Source organism: Stegodyphus dumicola, chromosome X1, assembly GCF_044657685.1.
Source record: "Stegodyphus dumicola isolate Sdum_Otavi_A_Nest chromosome X1, ASM4465768v1".
Classification (NCBI taxonomy): Eukaryota; Metazoa; Arthropoda; class Arachnida; order Araneae; family Eresidae; genus Stegodyphus; species Stegodyphus dumicola.
The window spans coordinates 19,400,175-19,417,009 of record NC_140780.1 but is presented as its reverse complement, the minus strand read 5'-3'; the positions used below and the strand labels follow the sequence as shown (position 1 = coordinate 19,417,009).

The following is a 16,835-nucleotide window of genomic DNA, read 5'->3' as shown; positions in this document are numbered from 1 at the left end:
TTAATTTTCTCATGAAGTTCTCTTACTTTAGAATCATAATTTGGTAACCGAACAAAAACCTCATTAAAATACAAATCTCTTTCATTTTCAGGTAATGCAAGTAAATTACGAGTTGTTAACGTGGCAATACTAAAGCTTGTCAGCGTTTTCTAGAAAAAAGAATTCTGTAAGTCTTTGTAATAGCCATTTTGAAAAACTTATATTGTTCAATATTTTTTCAAAGTAATCTACATGAAATACGTCACTTAATCTCTTAGCATCAAAAACCTTTTTCTAAAGTGGTGTTTCATTAATAGTTAATTATAAATACAAGCATTTCTCTTTCAGTTTGTGTACGGTCGCAGAGTATAATCTCCTACTTATATCAAATATCTCTGCGAATTTGTATCCTAAGGGATTCAATGAATTTGTGCTTATTTTTTAAAGCGAATACAATTTTTTTAATATAAGTACAGGGACGATAGAGCCCGCTCAAAATGATAGGTTCTGAAATTTTTATAAAATTGTTTTCTTTAAATTTAAAGAAGCGCAAGTATGAATATTTAAGGTATTTTTGTAACTGGAAGAATTTGTACCAACAGCTACAAAAATAATGGACTTTCTTGGACTTTTTATATATGCATGTGTATACGATATATGCATATATTATGTGTGTGTGTTTACGAAATATATATACGCATATGTATAAGATGTTGTATATATATATATATATATATATATATATATATATATATATTAATTTGTTCTCTTTTGTTTAATCAACTTTATATATACATACCATATTTATTAAGTTGAAATTAAAAAATAACAATAGATTTTTTAAGTCGCATCAAGATGTATTAGACTAAATAATAATAATACTAAAAAAAAGGTAAGCTTCTTGAGTAAAAGATTTGAAATTGTTAGTTTGAATATTTCATTCTCATCAAAAGTAGACGACCTAATACTGCGAATCAAATTACCCATTACTTCAAATACTAGAAAAATAAAACTAGACAAACATATAAAAGAAAATGTAGTTTTGCGAAAATCAAAAATATCTTCTATAAATATGCCAAATATAAACCAAATATATCTTAGAATTTAAGTAGGAAAAATGAAAAATTAGCGGAAAACAAGATTAAAACAACCAGTGGAGAAATTACACATTTATGGAAGCGGAAAATCAACAATTGTGAAAAATAAAAGTAGTGGACTGCAAAAATGGACATTACTGAGAGGCATAAGCTTAATTTTCTTTGTTACTTTTATGATCTTCCATCTATATAAAATTTAATAAAATGACTTCAATAATTAGTGTTAAAATTGGGAAACGTCTTCAAATGAAAATCACACTCATGGCAACTCGAGAAAGACTGGAACAAACGTAAAAATAGTTAAATACTTGCAACCTTAGGCCTAATCCATAGATGAAATCTGGTAAATTTTGAATTAGACAAAACGATAAAATGCAGTTCCTTTTTTTAATATTTATTTTCAGTTAATTTGTCATTATGGCTTGAAAAACAATTCGTTAATGTCTTGTCAAGTGATGAATGTTTTTGCTTTGCGTTTAGATTCATCTTTTCCGAAACTGCATTTTCTTCAAAATTTGTCTCGATATTTTTCTTTAGAGGGGGTAGAGATACTTTACACCTATTGATGATTTTATTAATTTACTTTAGATAATAGGAACCCTCGAAGCAAATATTTTCTTTTGTGCTGAAACAACAACTAACTTTGCATATATAAATAGGAAGAAATAATCGGAAGTAAGGTTCACATTTTCAGAAGATATTAATATTTACGGTCCTAAATGTGTAGAAGTTTAAGTCAGTCTCCTCTAGACCCTAGATTAACAGTCTGAGTTAAGTCTGAGTTACCATAACAAAGTCCTACGAATGTTGAATTAACCCTTTTAATAACTCTTTAAATTTAGCAGAATGCATCACTTATGCTTACAAAATAAAACTCCGCCACCTGCGGATATTCATATGAAATTTAAATTTAACTTTCGTAATCGGATATTACACAAAATTGTTTACTTGAGCTTGTAGAGTCATTAGGTTATTTTGAAGAAGGAGACCTGAATAATCGGCGTTGTCCTCGCCGGTACTTTCGGAAACGAGGACCTCTCGAATATACGCTTAGTGTACTTCCAGTTACATCACGAACGCATAAGGAACAGAGGGATAAAATACCGTATGTGCTCCCTCTTTTAAAAGGCGATTGGGAATCATGGGGCCCAATCTCCAAATCTTCGTGGTGATGAATTATCATCAACCACCTTTTAGTTCAGTTGAAAATGTAGAGCCATTAAGTCCTTTTGAAGCAGGATAGGTGACAAATGTGCAATGCCCTCGCCGGGACTCGAACCCTGGACCTCTCGAATACGCGTCGCGTGTGCTTCCAGTTACACCACGAAGGCATGCGGAAAGGAGAGAGAAAATACCTTAAAAGCTGGATGAAATACTTAACGGCGCGCTTTTGTTATCAGGTAGCAAAATGCAAAAAGTTGAAATAATCTTTGGCAGTCCTGGCAACAGGACGTAAACTGCAAGCAAGAATGTCAATAGCTCTGAGACATTCAAACACTCGGTTTAAATACTTACAGGACTAATTTGCATTCCGGTGAGGACTTTCGAAAAAATAGTTATAGTAAAAGTTTAAATCTTAATAATTTGTTGATTATATAAACTCTTTACCAATAAACTTCCAAATTCTTAGTGAAAATGGTTTGTAAACTAATGAGGTCTATTGAATTTGACCTTCAATCTCCTCTTCCTTTTTTCTTGCCATTTACATTAAACTTTCAGTAAGTTGTATCTATAACTGAAAATTTAATACCTCTAAAATTACAGATGTAAATCTAGGTTCTTTTAAGTAATTGATATTCGCGCGTATTCAGAAATTTTAGGTACATTTTAAAATGAAAGTACCATGAAATAGAATGTTTTTGCTAAGGCCATTGTTATGCACCATACACCACATATTGCTCTGATATAGTTTTAGAAGTCTACAAAAAAGTTCAACCTTTTTTTTCATTGAGACTGTATTAAGGACTGAGGTTGTTGTGTATAAGTCAACCTTTACAGTTTTGGATAATTCATCTCTACCATCAAAACATCGGAATTTGCATCATTTATGATTTGACCTTTATTTCTTATGATAAGTTAAAACGGATCCTTTTACTTAGTACGGTGTGTGTAGATTTGTTGTTTAGACGATCAGATGGGACCATTAAATGTTTATTTTCAGAGATGGGATCATTAATGATTATTTCATTAAATGATTATTTTATTATGAGATGGGATGGATTAAATGATTATTTAATCACAAGAACAGCTATAAGAAGAGCTACGAACAGAGATGCAAATATAAACACAACATCTTCGAAAAAAAGTACTTTGCTGTCAGTATAAAATAGAACTCATCTTTAAAGAATGAGTCTCTTCTCTTTATCGTTAGCAACAACTTTACAGGACAAATAGTTGAGAGATTCCTGTCAATTCGTACCGGAAAATAGTTTGACTCACTGCCACTGACAGACAAGTAAAACGTGAGTCGACTAATTATTAAATTACAAGATAAAACTATTTATGCTAAAGCCTAATGGTGCCCGAATATATTTCATAATGTAGTGAATTTGTTACATACATGAAATAATCTCTGCATATATCTCTAAAACGTGATCACTTATGAACCTAAGACTTTCGCAAATATCTTGATGAAATATTAGAACAAATCATTGCTAATTTCAAACAACGTGAAAGCAAATTATAAAGAAACATCTCTTATTTCATCTAATGAAGCAAAGGGTTCGGGTAGAAAAAACGAAATCATTCCCTATTTTCTCTGAGCCTTATTACAGTTACTGAACTACTTCTACTATCGTATAATTAAAAGATGTGACAATTTAAAATATACCTTTTTTCTCCATTCGAAGCATTTTGAATAAATTTAACTGTATTACCACTAGAGCATAATACGAACGTAGTGGATGTAGCCTTACTGTTAAGTTTTGTATTTCTCACGCTTTGCAAGTAGATTACATTCGAAAGCTATACGAAATCTTGTTGCTTTCATTTATCTTTGTTGCTTCTATAGTTATCATAATAGAATTTAGATGACGAAACAAAATACTTTTCAGTCCTCGAAGTGAGCTAACTTATCGATTTTTAATAATTTTTTAGCCTTTAAATTTCAACATATTACTTTGTAGAGACATTAGGTATTTTTGGAAGTAGGCAAGATGAAAAATATGCAACGCCATCGCCGGGCCTTTCAATTACGCGCTGAGCGTGCAGACTACTACACCACGAAGGCTCGCTAAGAAGGCGGAAGAAATACCTTATATAATCCCCCTTTTTAAAAGGTGACTTTTGTTTTTAGGGGATCCAATCGCCAAATTCTGGATGGGGAGAATCATCATCCATTACTCTTTTTAGTTCGAGCGCCACTGTAGAGACATTAGTTATTTTTTTTTGGAAGCAGGAAAGATAGTGATAGTGATAGTGATAGTGACGGAGGACGTGGTCACCACCCCTTTACTATTACGTTAATTAGTATATAGGGCCACGTCCGCCCTTATTCAGAGTAAAGCCAGAGAGGCCACATGGGAGGCTTGCACAAGGCGCCCAAACCCGACGCCTGGACCATCCGGTTGGCAGTTCCGCGAACCAAATGCCACCGGGTAGACACCCGTCCAAAGTGCCCGGGTCCAGTGATTATTGAATCTTCAAAAATAGCATTGTACATGGCTAAACAAGGGAAGATATACATTAGTAGTTATTTATATGCTTCTGTTAATACATATTTGCTGACATGCAATCCAGCACTGTTACATACATATACTTTCTAAATACCTACATGACATTACCTTAATTTGCTTTGGAATAATAAGACAGAGCTAGTATATACACCTAGCACAATAAAAATAAAAATAAAATAAAATAATAATAATAATAATAATAACATACATTAGGACACGCTTGCTTACACTATATACACACATCGCAGACATATCTAGATTACTTATGCTTGAATGATACTGATTTACATTGAAATTAGCTGATATACTGACCAGTTATATTTACACATGGCATAAGTCTGGACCTATGTCCATTAGCTTATCTACTATATGGGTAATTTTAATAGTAACTAGCAACGCCTTCGCCGGGAATCGAACCGCGGACTTCTCAATTACGCGCAGAACATGCCGACCAGAAGTCTCGCTAGAAAGGCGGGAGAAACACCTCATAACGTTAGGAGCATTTTTTGAAAAATAAATAAGCTCTTCATTTCAGTACACGGAAGGTTCCCTCATCTATAACAATACTGCCTGCACCATTAATGAAACGTTTTCAAAGTTTAGCTCAAGCATGTATAGTCTTTAAACAAAAAACAAAAAATTTCGTTGATGACAAAACAAGGTAATATTTATTTTTAGCCACGGATTAATGAAGTGCGGTCAATCCTGCACTTTTAATTGTGCGGAAAATGCACCGACTGCGGAAGAATCATTAGCCTGCTGTCAAATATCAATTGAAATCCGCGCTCATGATACCCGAGCGGACACTATTCTACCGGCAACGGAGGCGCTGCGGACGCGGTTAAAGCAGAGGCGGAAACACGGCTCTCGGCAGTCGCGGGGTCGGAGCCGCTGGATTGACCATGCTCGAGTGGATCATCTTCGCCTCTTTATTACGAGGTAAGAAAACTTTTTTACCTTGTGTCGTCACACTTTTTCCTGTCGACGTCCCTGTCATTGAATCGCTCCGTTTTTCATTCGGGCGATACGTGAAATTTTACCCGACATTTTCCTTAGGATTTAAAAATGTGAAACGCGTGGTCTGCGGCAAACAGAGAAACCAGCAACGTGTTGCTGCACGTCAACCAAACTTTTGACAATCAATGAGTATTCATGCAGACGCGCTAAAAAATATAAGTAATATGCATCATAAGACGTACGTTAATAATAACTGATATAACGCAAATAAATTACTTTAATTCTCGAACTGTTTACATATCTTCTACTTCACTCTAATATTTTTTTTAATAGAGGAAAAATATATATTAATTGCTTTTAAAGCAGATAATAAATTCTATTTAGTATAAAATATAAAATCATGCAGGATATGACTGTCTAAGGAATATGAAACACATCAAAATATTTTTAATATTTAATATTTTTAACATTTAAATATTTATATAGTTTTAGATGCGGTGATTTTAAAACAAAATTATAATGAAGCAATGTTTCACGTAAGAGATTTTGTGCTTGTTTGAATTATATCTACATATATGTTTTAGAAGAGTAGATTCAAAGTGAAATGCATGACAAAATGACTGAAATGTGTAATTTAACAGTGCTTTTCAGACTTCTCTGGAAAAACCTTTGGTAAGTTTTAATGCATTAGGTGAGTATATATTCTTAATAGAATAGTGCCTACCGACGGTAATTTTTTTCCTGTTACAGTATAATTGGACTTCTTCAAGGAAATAAGATCCGCCTCTTAGTAAGCAGATTAAAAAAAATATCCTAAGTGGTTGATAAATGTAAGTGCAGTACAAATGTGCCAATGCGTAGATTTTCAGCTATGTAAACACACATGGTTAATTCATAAATTGAAACTGTTATTTATAGCAGAGACAGTTAATCGGATTGTATTGCAGAAATGGGAGAGAATATGAAATTTTATCCTAAAACCAGGATAAAATATAATGGCACAGTAATATTTTGTTTCTAGGACTATTATCTCTAGTAATTAATCATCATGGTTTTAATTCGTAATAACTGTTTCTTTTTTCAATACTAATTAATCAGCGCAATTTTAATTCATAATATTTTTTTTATCTTTCTTAGTTTATATACATAAACATATTTTATGGAAAACACGATAAGGGTTTCCCTTTTTTTAAGCCTTAAAATAAATTTATGGCGAGAGTGAGAAAGCGTCATTTTTGTTCTTTTAAAGGGTAATTGAGTGGATGCATGAGTACATCAAGTGTTTTATGAGTTTCTATGCATTTGGAAAAATGGGCGTTGCGTTTAATGTTTTGCTTCTTTTCGATATAATTGCGAAACTATGAAACGGAAAAAAAACATCATCTTGTTAATATATAGAAAACTAAAGAAACTAATAAAGAAATCTGATGCATTTTAGTTACATTATAGTTTTGTGAAAGACAAGACCTATTTTCGTAACATAATTGTAAGCAGAAATGAGCGAAAAGAAGAACTAATAATTCAGTCATTTCTTAATAACATTTCAGTGCTGTGTAATAACACTCAAATTATTAAAATGAAATTAAATTAAAACAATTATTATAAATTAAAAATAAATAAAATAATTTAAAATAATTATAATTGTATAAAATGAATAAATTTGATTACTAATTTAGCAAGATATAAAAAATAAACGAAGCTAAAACATTTAATACTTTTAAAACATTTATAATAATTAAAATATGCTTCTTGAAGCGAATGGACCTTAGTTTCTAATGCATGAACTAACATATTTCTTTATTAATTAAACCTGAAATTCCATTTTAATCGAAATTGAACAAATTATTATCGTCTTAATTTAAAGGCGATAATTTCGAATTTTAACTGATACTCAAGAATTTAAAGCTTATAAATGAAATTATCGAAATAACGTTATCTATACTGCATCATACTGTTTCAAAGTTCTGTCCTTTCATTGAATATATTATGCATTACTAAAAATTTAGTTGTCAACATTCTAAAAGTTATATAAATTTGGGTTTATTTTTTCTTTAATTTTATTTTTTAAAATAATTTTTGAAAGTAAATTTGTAAAAGAAAGGTACCTTTATAAAATCGTTAACTTTAAGGACCAGAAAAGTATATATTTAAAAACAAGTAACTTAGTTGAGTTTTCTAACTAACTGGCGTTTGCAATAAATCAGATCTCTAATTTACTGCAAATAGAAGTAAAAAACTGCTCACCTATTGATCTATCTATCGCAATCCATCTACATTTGTAGGTACCTAATTAGAAAAATTAATATATATGAAAATATATTCAGTTTTAAAAGAAGTTTGACTCATTTATAACTTTTATCTAGTAAATTTTATGACTATTTTCTACAGTATTCGTCATTCAGCTTCTTCAAGAATTCAGTTTTCTAACATAAACGAAGCTAAAACAGATAAAGCTTTAAAGTGACATATCGCAAAAAGCTGCAAAAATTTTAACTAAAATATTAAACCAGCATACATTCATAGAGCCGCTGTTGGTTGCAATCATTCTTGCATGAATACGATATTTATAATATTTTAGAGTGTTAAGAATATAATCAGAAGAAATACAAAAATTATAGCATAACTTAAGTTATAGTTACGTTCACAGAAACGTCGTCAAATATGCAGTGAATGACGTAAACACAGGTAATTAAATTTAAATTAGATATAAAATACAAGCGTTCTTGTATAAATGCATTAGAAATTTTATATAAATGTAAATATTAAGTAATATCTTGTATAACTGAAATCTGCGCTAATATGTCTTTCACGGTCTAGGTTCCATACCTAGACAAATGAGCAAAAAGTGTTTCCTTCTCTGCTTTTATCTATGAAAAACTATGTCGCACACACTAAAGGCGCCTGGAGATAAAATTAACTCGTCATTAAAATATAAATGCTAGAAAGAGTTAAATGCAAATAAAATATGGTAAATATTTCAAGCTGCTGCTCCAAGGAAATAAATAAGGAGTTACTTCAAAACAGAAAAATGTTTCAAAAAACATTTCAGAAACAGATTCTCATTATATCCACTGGAGAGCTGAATGATTCACATGTTATGCTAACTAAGAATTTCAAAAAAACAAGAAAATGAATAATACTTCTCATGTGGAAAATGCTACCATCCTGCCTCTCAGGCCTTAGAGCCGAATAAATGTGACATATATATGAGCTTTCAAAGATGCGAAAACTTTTACCGCCTGAAGTTTTCTGTTGTCTCGCGTAAGAAAGTTAAAAATTAAACTTCAGCTATTTTCATAAACAAGAAATGTGAAGGCTTCTATCCTACAGATTAAATTATTCTTTTTACGTAAGCAGCTCTAGGTATTTATTTTAGAATTGAATTAAATTCAACGTTAAACACAGTTTTTGAGAAGGTGGGTAAGAAACCGTCAGAGATTAATTCTGCAAAAGTCACATTTGCTGATAATTGATAATTTCAACGTACATTTTTCCGATAAAAAGCGTTTGAAAATAACAAATGAAAAATTTCCAAAGTGAAATATTTAATAAAATAAAATAAATACATATAAAAATTCCAAATTCGAAGATTTTGTTCTAATATATTCGAAATATTTGATCCAATTTTAAATGGCTTTGATGTTTATAAGCAGATAGGCAAATAATAAATAAAATGAAAACAAAATTGGTCAAAGATTTAAAGATTTAAATATATGTTTCTTATTTTCATTTTTATCATAAAAATGATGATTACATTCTCTCAACATTTGTTTAAACATATAATTTCTTACCGTATCCGCATCAGTAATGGATAAGTTTTTGAGATGTATGTTTTCGGTCCGAAACCTGTAGAGATGGCTCTAATGTTTTTAGTTTACCAACAATGAAAATGTCACATTTCATAAGAACTTCAAGTCATCAAGTTCACTTTGACAGATTCAAGACCCAGAAAGTGTTCTATTAGATCGATGATACAACTGTGACTTCTATAGGTTTGCAGATTAATTCAATATTTGCTTTGAAACCCACAATGCACTGTGATTACATCTCGAGATCTATAGCACGGAAGAGGAACTTCTGTTGGGCAAATAATCATTGCCTTAAAAACTGTATAATTATCTACTTACAAGTTTATAATTTTGCAGATTAATTCAATAACTGCTTTGAAACCCATACTGAGCTGTGATTACATCTCGAGATCTATAACACGGAAAGGAACTTCTGTTGGACATATAATCATTGCCTTAAAAAACTGCATAATTATCTACTTACAAGTTTATGGTTTTGCAGATAATTTCAATAACTGCTGTGAAAACCACACTGCGCTGTGCGAGATCTATAGCACGGAAAAGGAACTTCTGTTGTGCAACTAATCATTGCCTTAAACTGTATAATTATCTACTTACAAGTTTAGCAATATAACGATTATATAAAGGCTAACATAAATGTATAGCCATTATATAATCGTTTAAATGTTTTATGCTTAAATTTAAACGCATTTATACAAAAAATATATAACAAAATGTGCTAGTAAATGAAATGAGAGCTTGATAGAATACATCAGGCAACTAACAATTAACACTACCTATTGCTAGACTGATACTACTAAACGTGCGCCTTTTTATTCTAAATGTTGATTCAATACGCAAGTAAAAATAGTTCGATATTGTTAAAACGAATGATTTCAGGTTTTTTAATGGAATACTATTCATTAATAATAAATATTTTCTACGTGCTGTAGAAGGTGAAAAATGTGATGAAATTCCGTCATAAATGAAGATGTATCTTTAGAAGAAAACAAAATATATCTGCATAAATTAGGAGGATAATGAAAAGAACGTAGACTGACAGTAAATAACTTACTTTTTAACTAATCGTCTTTTATTCGACTCGTACGAAATCCTGGTTATTGAAATTCGCTCTCTTTGAATATTATTGTCCTTCTTGGAAATTTTTATTGGAAAACATCTAATTTTCAACCTCCGGTCTTTTTTTCTTTTGTTGGGGTAAGGATGAAATAAATAAGAGAATTTCTAAATATTTACAAAAAAGATTTTGAAATATTTGCAATTTAAAATGCTATTCCTATAATTCGGCTGCTTTATGTTCTTGAAATTAATCAGAAAATAATATTAAAACATTATTGTAAGAGAAATTCTAATTTCCTTAAAATTTCACTGTTTTTCTGAAACTGAAGCTTTTCTTGAATGCACATACGCATTATATATCAAATCACATAAAATCTGATATAATTATAATTTATAAAATAAGAGAGACACGAAACTTTTCTATTTGTAACTATACTGAAGGCAAATCAAAACACTATTATTTTTTATTATAAAAATGTATAAAAGGAAGCTTTTGATAGAGAAAGCAGTAAGACAGAAAAGCATTCTTATATTTAAATCGTTTTAGCGAATTATTTAATAGAAAGTTTACATTTAAAAAGTTATTTTTCAACAATGCAATATACATATTCAGTAACTGATATTTATATGTATTTCCACTAATGTTGTCCCAAAACACGATACATTCATCATTGATTCCTATGAAATGAGATATCAGAAGAAATTTCAAAAATGGAAAGTAATGCACCGAAAAACCCTATTAATAATTTATGTTCCATACGCATTTCCCAAAAATAAAATTTAATTTATTTTATAAGTACCTTAATTCTGAGGAAAAGCATTTTATGTCTTGCACTGACAATAATAACAGGAAATAAGCTTTAAATCTCCTTCCCGATGCTTAATATCGTTACCGTTAGTACATTGGTGTACCAATGACCAACATCTGTGCTCAGATTGTTGAGAATCATTTTGGTAGCTACACAGTCTGATTTTGGGCACCGTATTTTGCTAATCTTTGCATAATTAAATTTTTTATTAATCTATTAGGTAGGAAAAAAACACTCTGAAAACGTTTTGAAAATGGCTGAAATGGTTGACATGTTCACATGTTTTAACATGCATATTTTTAAGTGCCACATATATTAAAAAGAGTATATTTCAATATATATATATATATATATATATATGTTGGAGTTTTCTTGGAGCCACAGCTCTTGGTAACTTTTTGGCGAGCTTACTAAACTTACTTATTTTCTAATTTCCTTAATTTTGCAGCACAATGAGCAAAATGTTGACCTAAATTGGTCTTCTTAGTTTTGTTCTTACAACCTTACTTATAATAATATTTCTTTTTCGCAGCTTTAAGCGAAAAAAAGTTTCAGAATGTTTCTGTTTATTTATTTTTTTTTTTTTGTTTTTGTTTTTTAAGCTTCAGGTAATGAGTTGCCGGATACTGTTTACAGTTCCACTTTTACGATAGGTTAGTCTTAACTTCCAAAAAACACTGTAAAGCAGGCTAGCTCCCTCTTTACTTTCAATTACTGGCTCAGATTAACTTGTAAATATACAATTTTTTTCCACTTTCACAATTTCATAGCAACTGAATATGCTTATGTTGGAGTTTTCTTGGAGCCACAGCTCTTGGTAACTTTTTGGCGAGCTTACTAAAATTTATCTTCTAATTTCCTTAATTTTGCAGCACAATGCGCAAAATTTTGACCTAAATTGGTCTTTTTAATTTTGTTCTTACAACCTTACTTATGATATATATATGTAATAATAAAATTCCATAGTCAAGAATACATTTAATACTTTTTATTTTTAATGTGACGGTCTCTTATTTGAAAGTAAGTGGAATTAAATGCACAGCCCCGTAGTCAAGTTGTTTTTCCCGTCTTTTCTACACGTACAGTTTTAGAATGTTCTGGAGATATTTAGGTGTTGTGGTGTATTTAATTATGGCAAAGCACACGAGGGCTATCTGCCTAAGGGGAGGGATGCCTTTCGTGGAGGACTTTCTAAGGGAAACTGGCTCGTATACACGTTACACATGGGGAAAACCACGAAAACGCCCATGCAGCCAGCCCGTTCGCGGGATTCGAACCTCGGACCGAACTACCAGTGTTCAGCGACTTTACCGCTCGGCCGCTGGTGGGCCCTTCTGGAGATATTTAAAGCGAACTGGAATGGCTGACGAGGCTGACGTCGTTTCTTGGAAGCTCCGCCTTTCCAGAGGCTATAATGGGACTCGCAAAAAGAATATCGGGGCTTTTTCTTAAATGTCACGATGCAGTAAACTTCATACAAAAAGTTATTAGTAATTCTTTTTATTTACTCCGGATATCTGATTTTTGTAACTGCTATTTCTCCTGAATAATAATAAATGGATCCTGATTTTTTTAAAATTTATCGTCTGATAATTTAAGCTACGACTATAGCTGGTATATATTCAAAGTAAATGTACTTCAGAAATAACAAATTTATATTTGTCCAACAAAATTTTGACTGTATTTGGAAGAAAACCAATGGAGGTTAGTTGAAGAAATATGAATACAAACTTCTGTCTGTTTTATAACTGACTAAAATCTGTTTGAGCATATCCCATTTTTATTAACGGTAAACTTTTAAAATACACCATAGTTGAATACGTAATTTGTGTTGTACACAGACTATGGTGACATAAGGCAGGGTATAAATTTCTCTTAAAACTTCAGTTTGAAATTTTGAAATACATTTGCATCTTATGAAGGACAGAATTTAATAATGCATGACTGCATTCAAAGATTGCATTAAAAATCCCTTTGTTTGAATATTAATTACAAGGCAAAGCACATAATACGAGTATATTACATAAATGATTAGTATAATGATTAGTATAATCTATCGCATGCTTAATAACTGTCTGCGGTTCGTAGACCGATTCGTATTTTGTCGGTTTTCAACAATAGAAATGATTTAAATTTATTTTTAATAATACTGGAATAAAGCTTTTAATATTTCGAAATCTATATTTCATTTCCTACATCTGCTTACGGAAATGTATTATCATAGTACGCATGGTTTCGGATTTGGGGCTTTCAAGTGTTATTTGAAATCGAAGAAATATAATGAAATATTTTGTGAATGGATATTGTAATTAACACAGTTTTGCTGCATAAAATTTCTAGCTGCAATCCTTCAAATACATATTTCATTAAATTTTGCTCTCATAAGTACATAGCACTGTATGTACTGAACTAATGAAATTTTGCATGTCATTATTTTTGTTCTTTTTGGGGATTTGTGTGATTGCCTGAAATATTAAAAACGCTGAAACTCGTAATAATTATTTCCATGAATGAAGCAGGGAAAAACGAATACAAGTTAGAACTCCATTAATGTTCTTGCATCCATTTATAGATATAATAAATCCTTTTCCTTAACTGTTCACTTCGCAGAAAGCATTCAGTAAACTAAAATGACATGACTCGTATTATTCGATTTAAATTAAACAAAATCATCTTAGTTTCTTCTGTCGTAATAGATATTCTTATATTTTTAATATGCAGCATTATTGATATTCTACTCCTGTAGATCCGATCAGATATTGAGAGCTTAGAAAGAGATGAATTCTTTCCATTATTAGAGTTTGTCCTATTATTCTCGATCAGTTAACAAACAATGATGTAAAAAGTTTAAAATGGACATAAAATTAACAAGCGAGTGGCATTGCTAATATTTAATGAATGAGGAAATGCTGCGAAAAAAATTATACAAAGCTAGATTTGCTTAATTCAGAGTCATCCTGTCAGGGTTAAGCGTTTTAAATATATTACTAATTGTGTTATTTAAAAATTGTATCAAGTTTTATGTATTTGTTTAAAGCGTGTTACTGATACAGAATGAAGATGGAATATGTAGAATCAAATGCAGGTTGTTAGTGCAAGCATATTGCTGGCGTATTGTGAATAACCCCATGCCATAATATTTAAATAATAAATTGGAATATTTTCTTTCATATTTTATTCCTTTTCACTTAACACAGAATATTTTATTGAGAACTTTTTATGATATCGCAAAAGATGCTGCTGAATAAATAAATAACATAAATGTACTCATCACTTTAGCACTTACGAATATAACATGCTTCATTATAATCCATACTCGTGGATCTTACAAATTTGTATACGTACATATATTATAGATATAACAATTAACATATTTTCACATTCGTTTAGTAATCGCATATTTAAAGAGTTATTACGCAATATTAAATGCATAAAAGGAACTATAAAGTATGACATATATGGTTTTACTTGTGATAACAATTAATCATCACAAGTAAACTAATCATCACATAGAAACTATTTATATCACATAGAAACTATTTATATCACATAGCAACTATTCATACAAAATGGAATTCATTAAGTAACAGTCTTTCCAGTTTACGAGCCCAAACTCTCTCGATTCCAGATGGGTAATTCAACGTGTGAAATTCGTTTCGGTGATTCAAAGTTTGAACTCTAAGGAATGTACTTTTTAAGCGTTTGAATAAATAGTTCTAACTTCTGAAATGAGCAACAAAACTTCTTCCGCTGACCCATTTAATACGTTCTTACTTCGATGATTTCTCCCTTTCATTCATCTGACAATAAAATTTTCCTTTGCGATAACTTTTTTGGAGATTTATTGAATGAGGCTTATTTTTTTCCACAGTAAACGATGTCAGATAAGAAGTGCTGAAATACAAAAAAGGAAAAAAGAATCATCCTTCATGTAAGATACATATTTTTGATTTCTTTTCACATTTTGGGGAAATAAACGTAATTCTTGATTGAAAAAATGAAGGATTTAAGCATCTGCTTTATATATTCCTTTTTTCCAATAGATGTAATGACATTCAGAATAATGACAAATATTCTACGAGTAATTAATAGGGTAGGAGAAATGAAAGTTACTTATCAGAATTTCTTCTGGATTGTAACATTTCCAAGAATATGCCAGTTAAACACACGCTAAGACGCAACATAAGAAATAAAAAGCTCAATTATCAGAGTTAAAACTACTTTATTAAGCATCATAGCGTTTTATGGAACGCAGATTTCTTCTACGTAATCACACTGCTATTTATATTCTTCCTAAAATATAAATATCATCGAGAGTTGTTATTCAGAATCGGGTAGACATTTTATTTTAAGAAGCTGTATGATAAGGTGTTTCTATACAGTTTCTTCTTCATTAAACTAAGCAACTACTAGATGATTTTATTTCAAATGTCATTTAATCTATTTATAGCTTCCCCACTTTTGGGCGGGAGTTAACAATTAAGTATGAGGATTGTGACGTGCATTTGCCTACCGGAGACTCGGAGTCTCAAATGAAGTCCATTTGCGTAAAGTTAAGTTGGAAAATGAGCCCATTTAGGTTCCAGATGCAACTGGATTCCGGGTGTGTAAACTGTAATTAAATGAAATTGGAAAATACTAATAATGATCGGATAATCTTGGACTTAAGGCAGTGATGTACTCAGAGAGCGACAGAGGCGAAACATTTTGAATACAATAAAGTATTTACTGAATGTTCAGTCTCCATTTCAGCTTAATCGTGAATTCTAATTGTTAATAGCATGCAAACTTCGAACAGAAAGCAATACTTCGGGTTATAGCAATACTTCGGGAAGTAATATAGAAATATAGAAATTCGGGAAGCAATATAGAAAGCAATACTTCGGGAAGCTTTGCTTATGCCTACTTCGGGTATTTACGCCGTTAACAAAGCATATTTAATGATAAGTTTTAATGCGTAAAATTACGTTTGCGATTTTTGAGTTATAATTTACATTAATAGAGTTATTTAAATTAGTATTCAAATATTTATAACTAGAAAACGTCGCATTTTTAAAGTCTGTGCTTGATAAAAAGTAAAATTTCTTTTTTGTTATTTTATTACATTGCTGAATTGCTTCTAATAAAGCATTGGAAATTCGCGAAATGCTTCGTTCTGTATCTTAGTCTATCTTTCAAGTAAAAATCTAAAGTAAAGTGTTTATTTTATAAAAATTTCTGAAAATTTCCTGGTTACTCATGTGTGTACTTTCCTACAAAGCTACGCATGTGTGTTTGTCATAGTTTGTTTTTCGAGGAATTAAAGAAAAAAAAAGCAAATTTACAGCACAACAATCGCGAATGAATGAACTCAGTCTGTTGGGAAAACTAATTACATCCTTAAGTACACAAGAAGATGTAAAAGATATCAGAACTTACCATTAACGACATTTATTTTTTCCAAGCTACCAT

At 30.8% G+C, this 16,835-nt stretch overlaps 1 protein-coding gene and 1 long non-coding RNA gene across 3 annotated transcripts in view; one reads left to right on the top strand and one right to left on the bottom strand.

Moving 5' to 3' along the window:
* The first annotated feature begins 5,586 nt into the window (after positions 1 to 5,586).
* The window catches only part of LOC118185645 (uncharacterized), a 539,917-nt gene continuing 528,668 nt past the window's right edge, over positions 5,587 to 16,835 (top strand). Inside the window, exon 1 of one of the 2 annotated variants that reach the window (XM_035355535.2) lies at positions 5,587 to 5,689. In XM_035355535.2, the coding sequence (XP_035211426.1) occupies positions 5,653 to 5,689 (37 nt within the window). In that variant the 5' untranslated portion in view covers positions 5,587 to 5,652. The remainder of the gene's footprint in view (positions 5,690 to 16,835) is intronic. The other variant, XM_035355536.2, reaches the window with a different exon arrangement.
* The window catches only part of LOC146993099 (uncharacterized), a 319,314-nt gene continuing 317,069 nt past the window's right edge, over positions 14,591 to 16,835 (bottom strand). The window contains exon 3 of the long non-coding RNA XR_015038380.1: positions 14,591 to 15,278. This is a non-coding gene — a long non-coding RNA (uncharacterized LOC146993099). The remainder of the gene's footprint in view (positions 15,279 to 16,835) is intronic.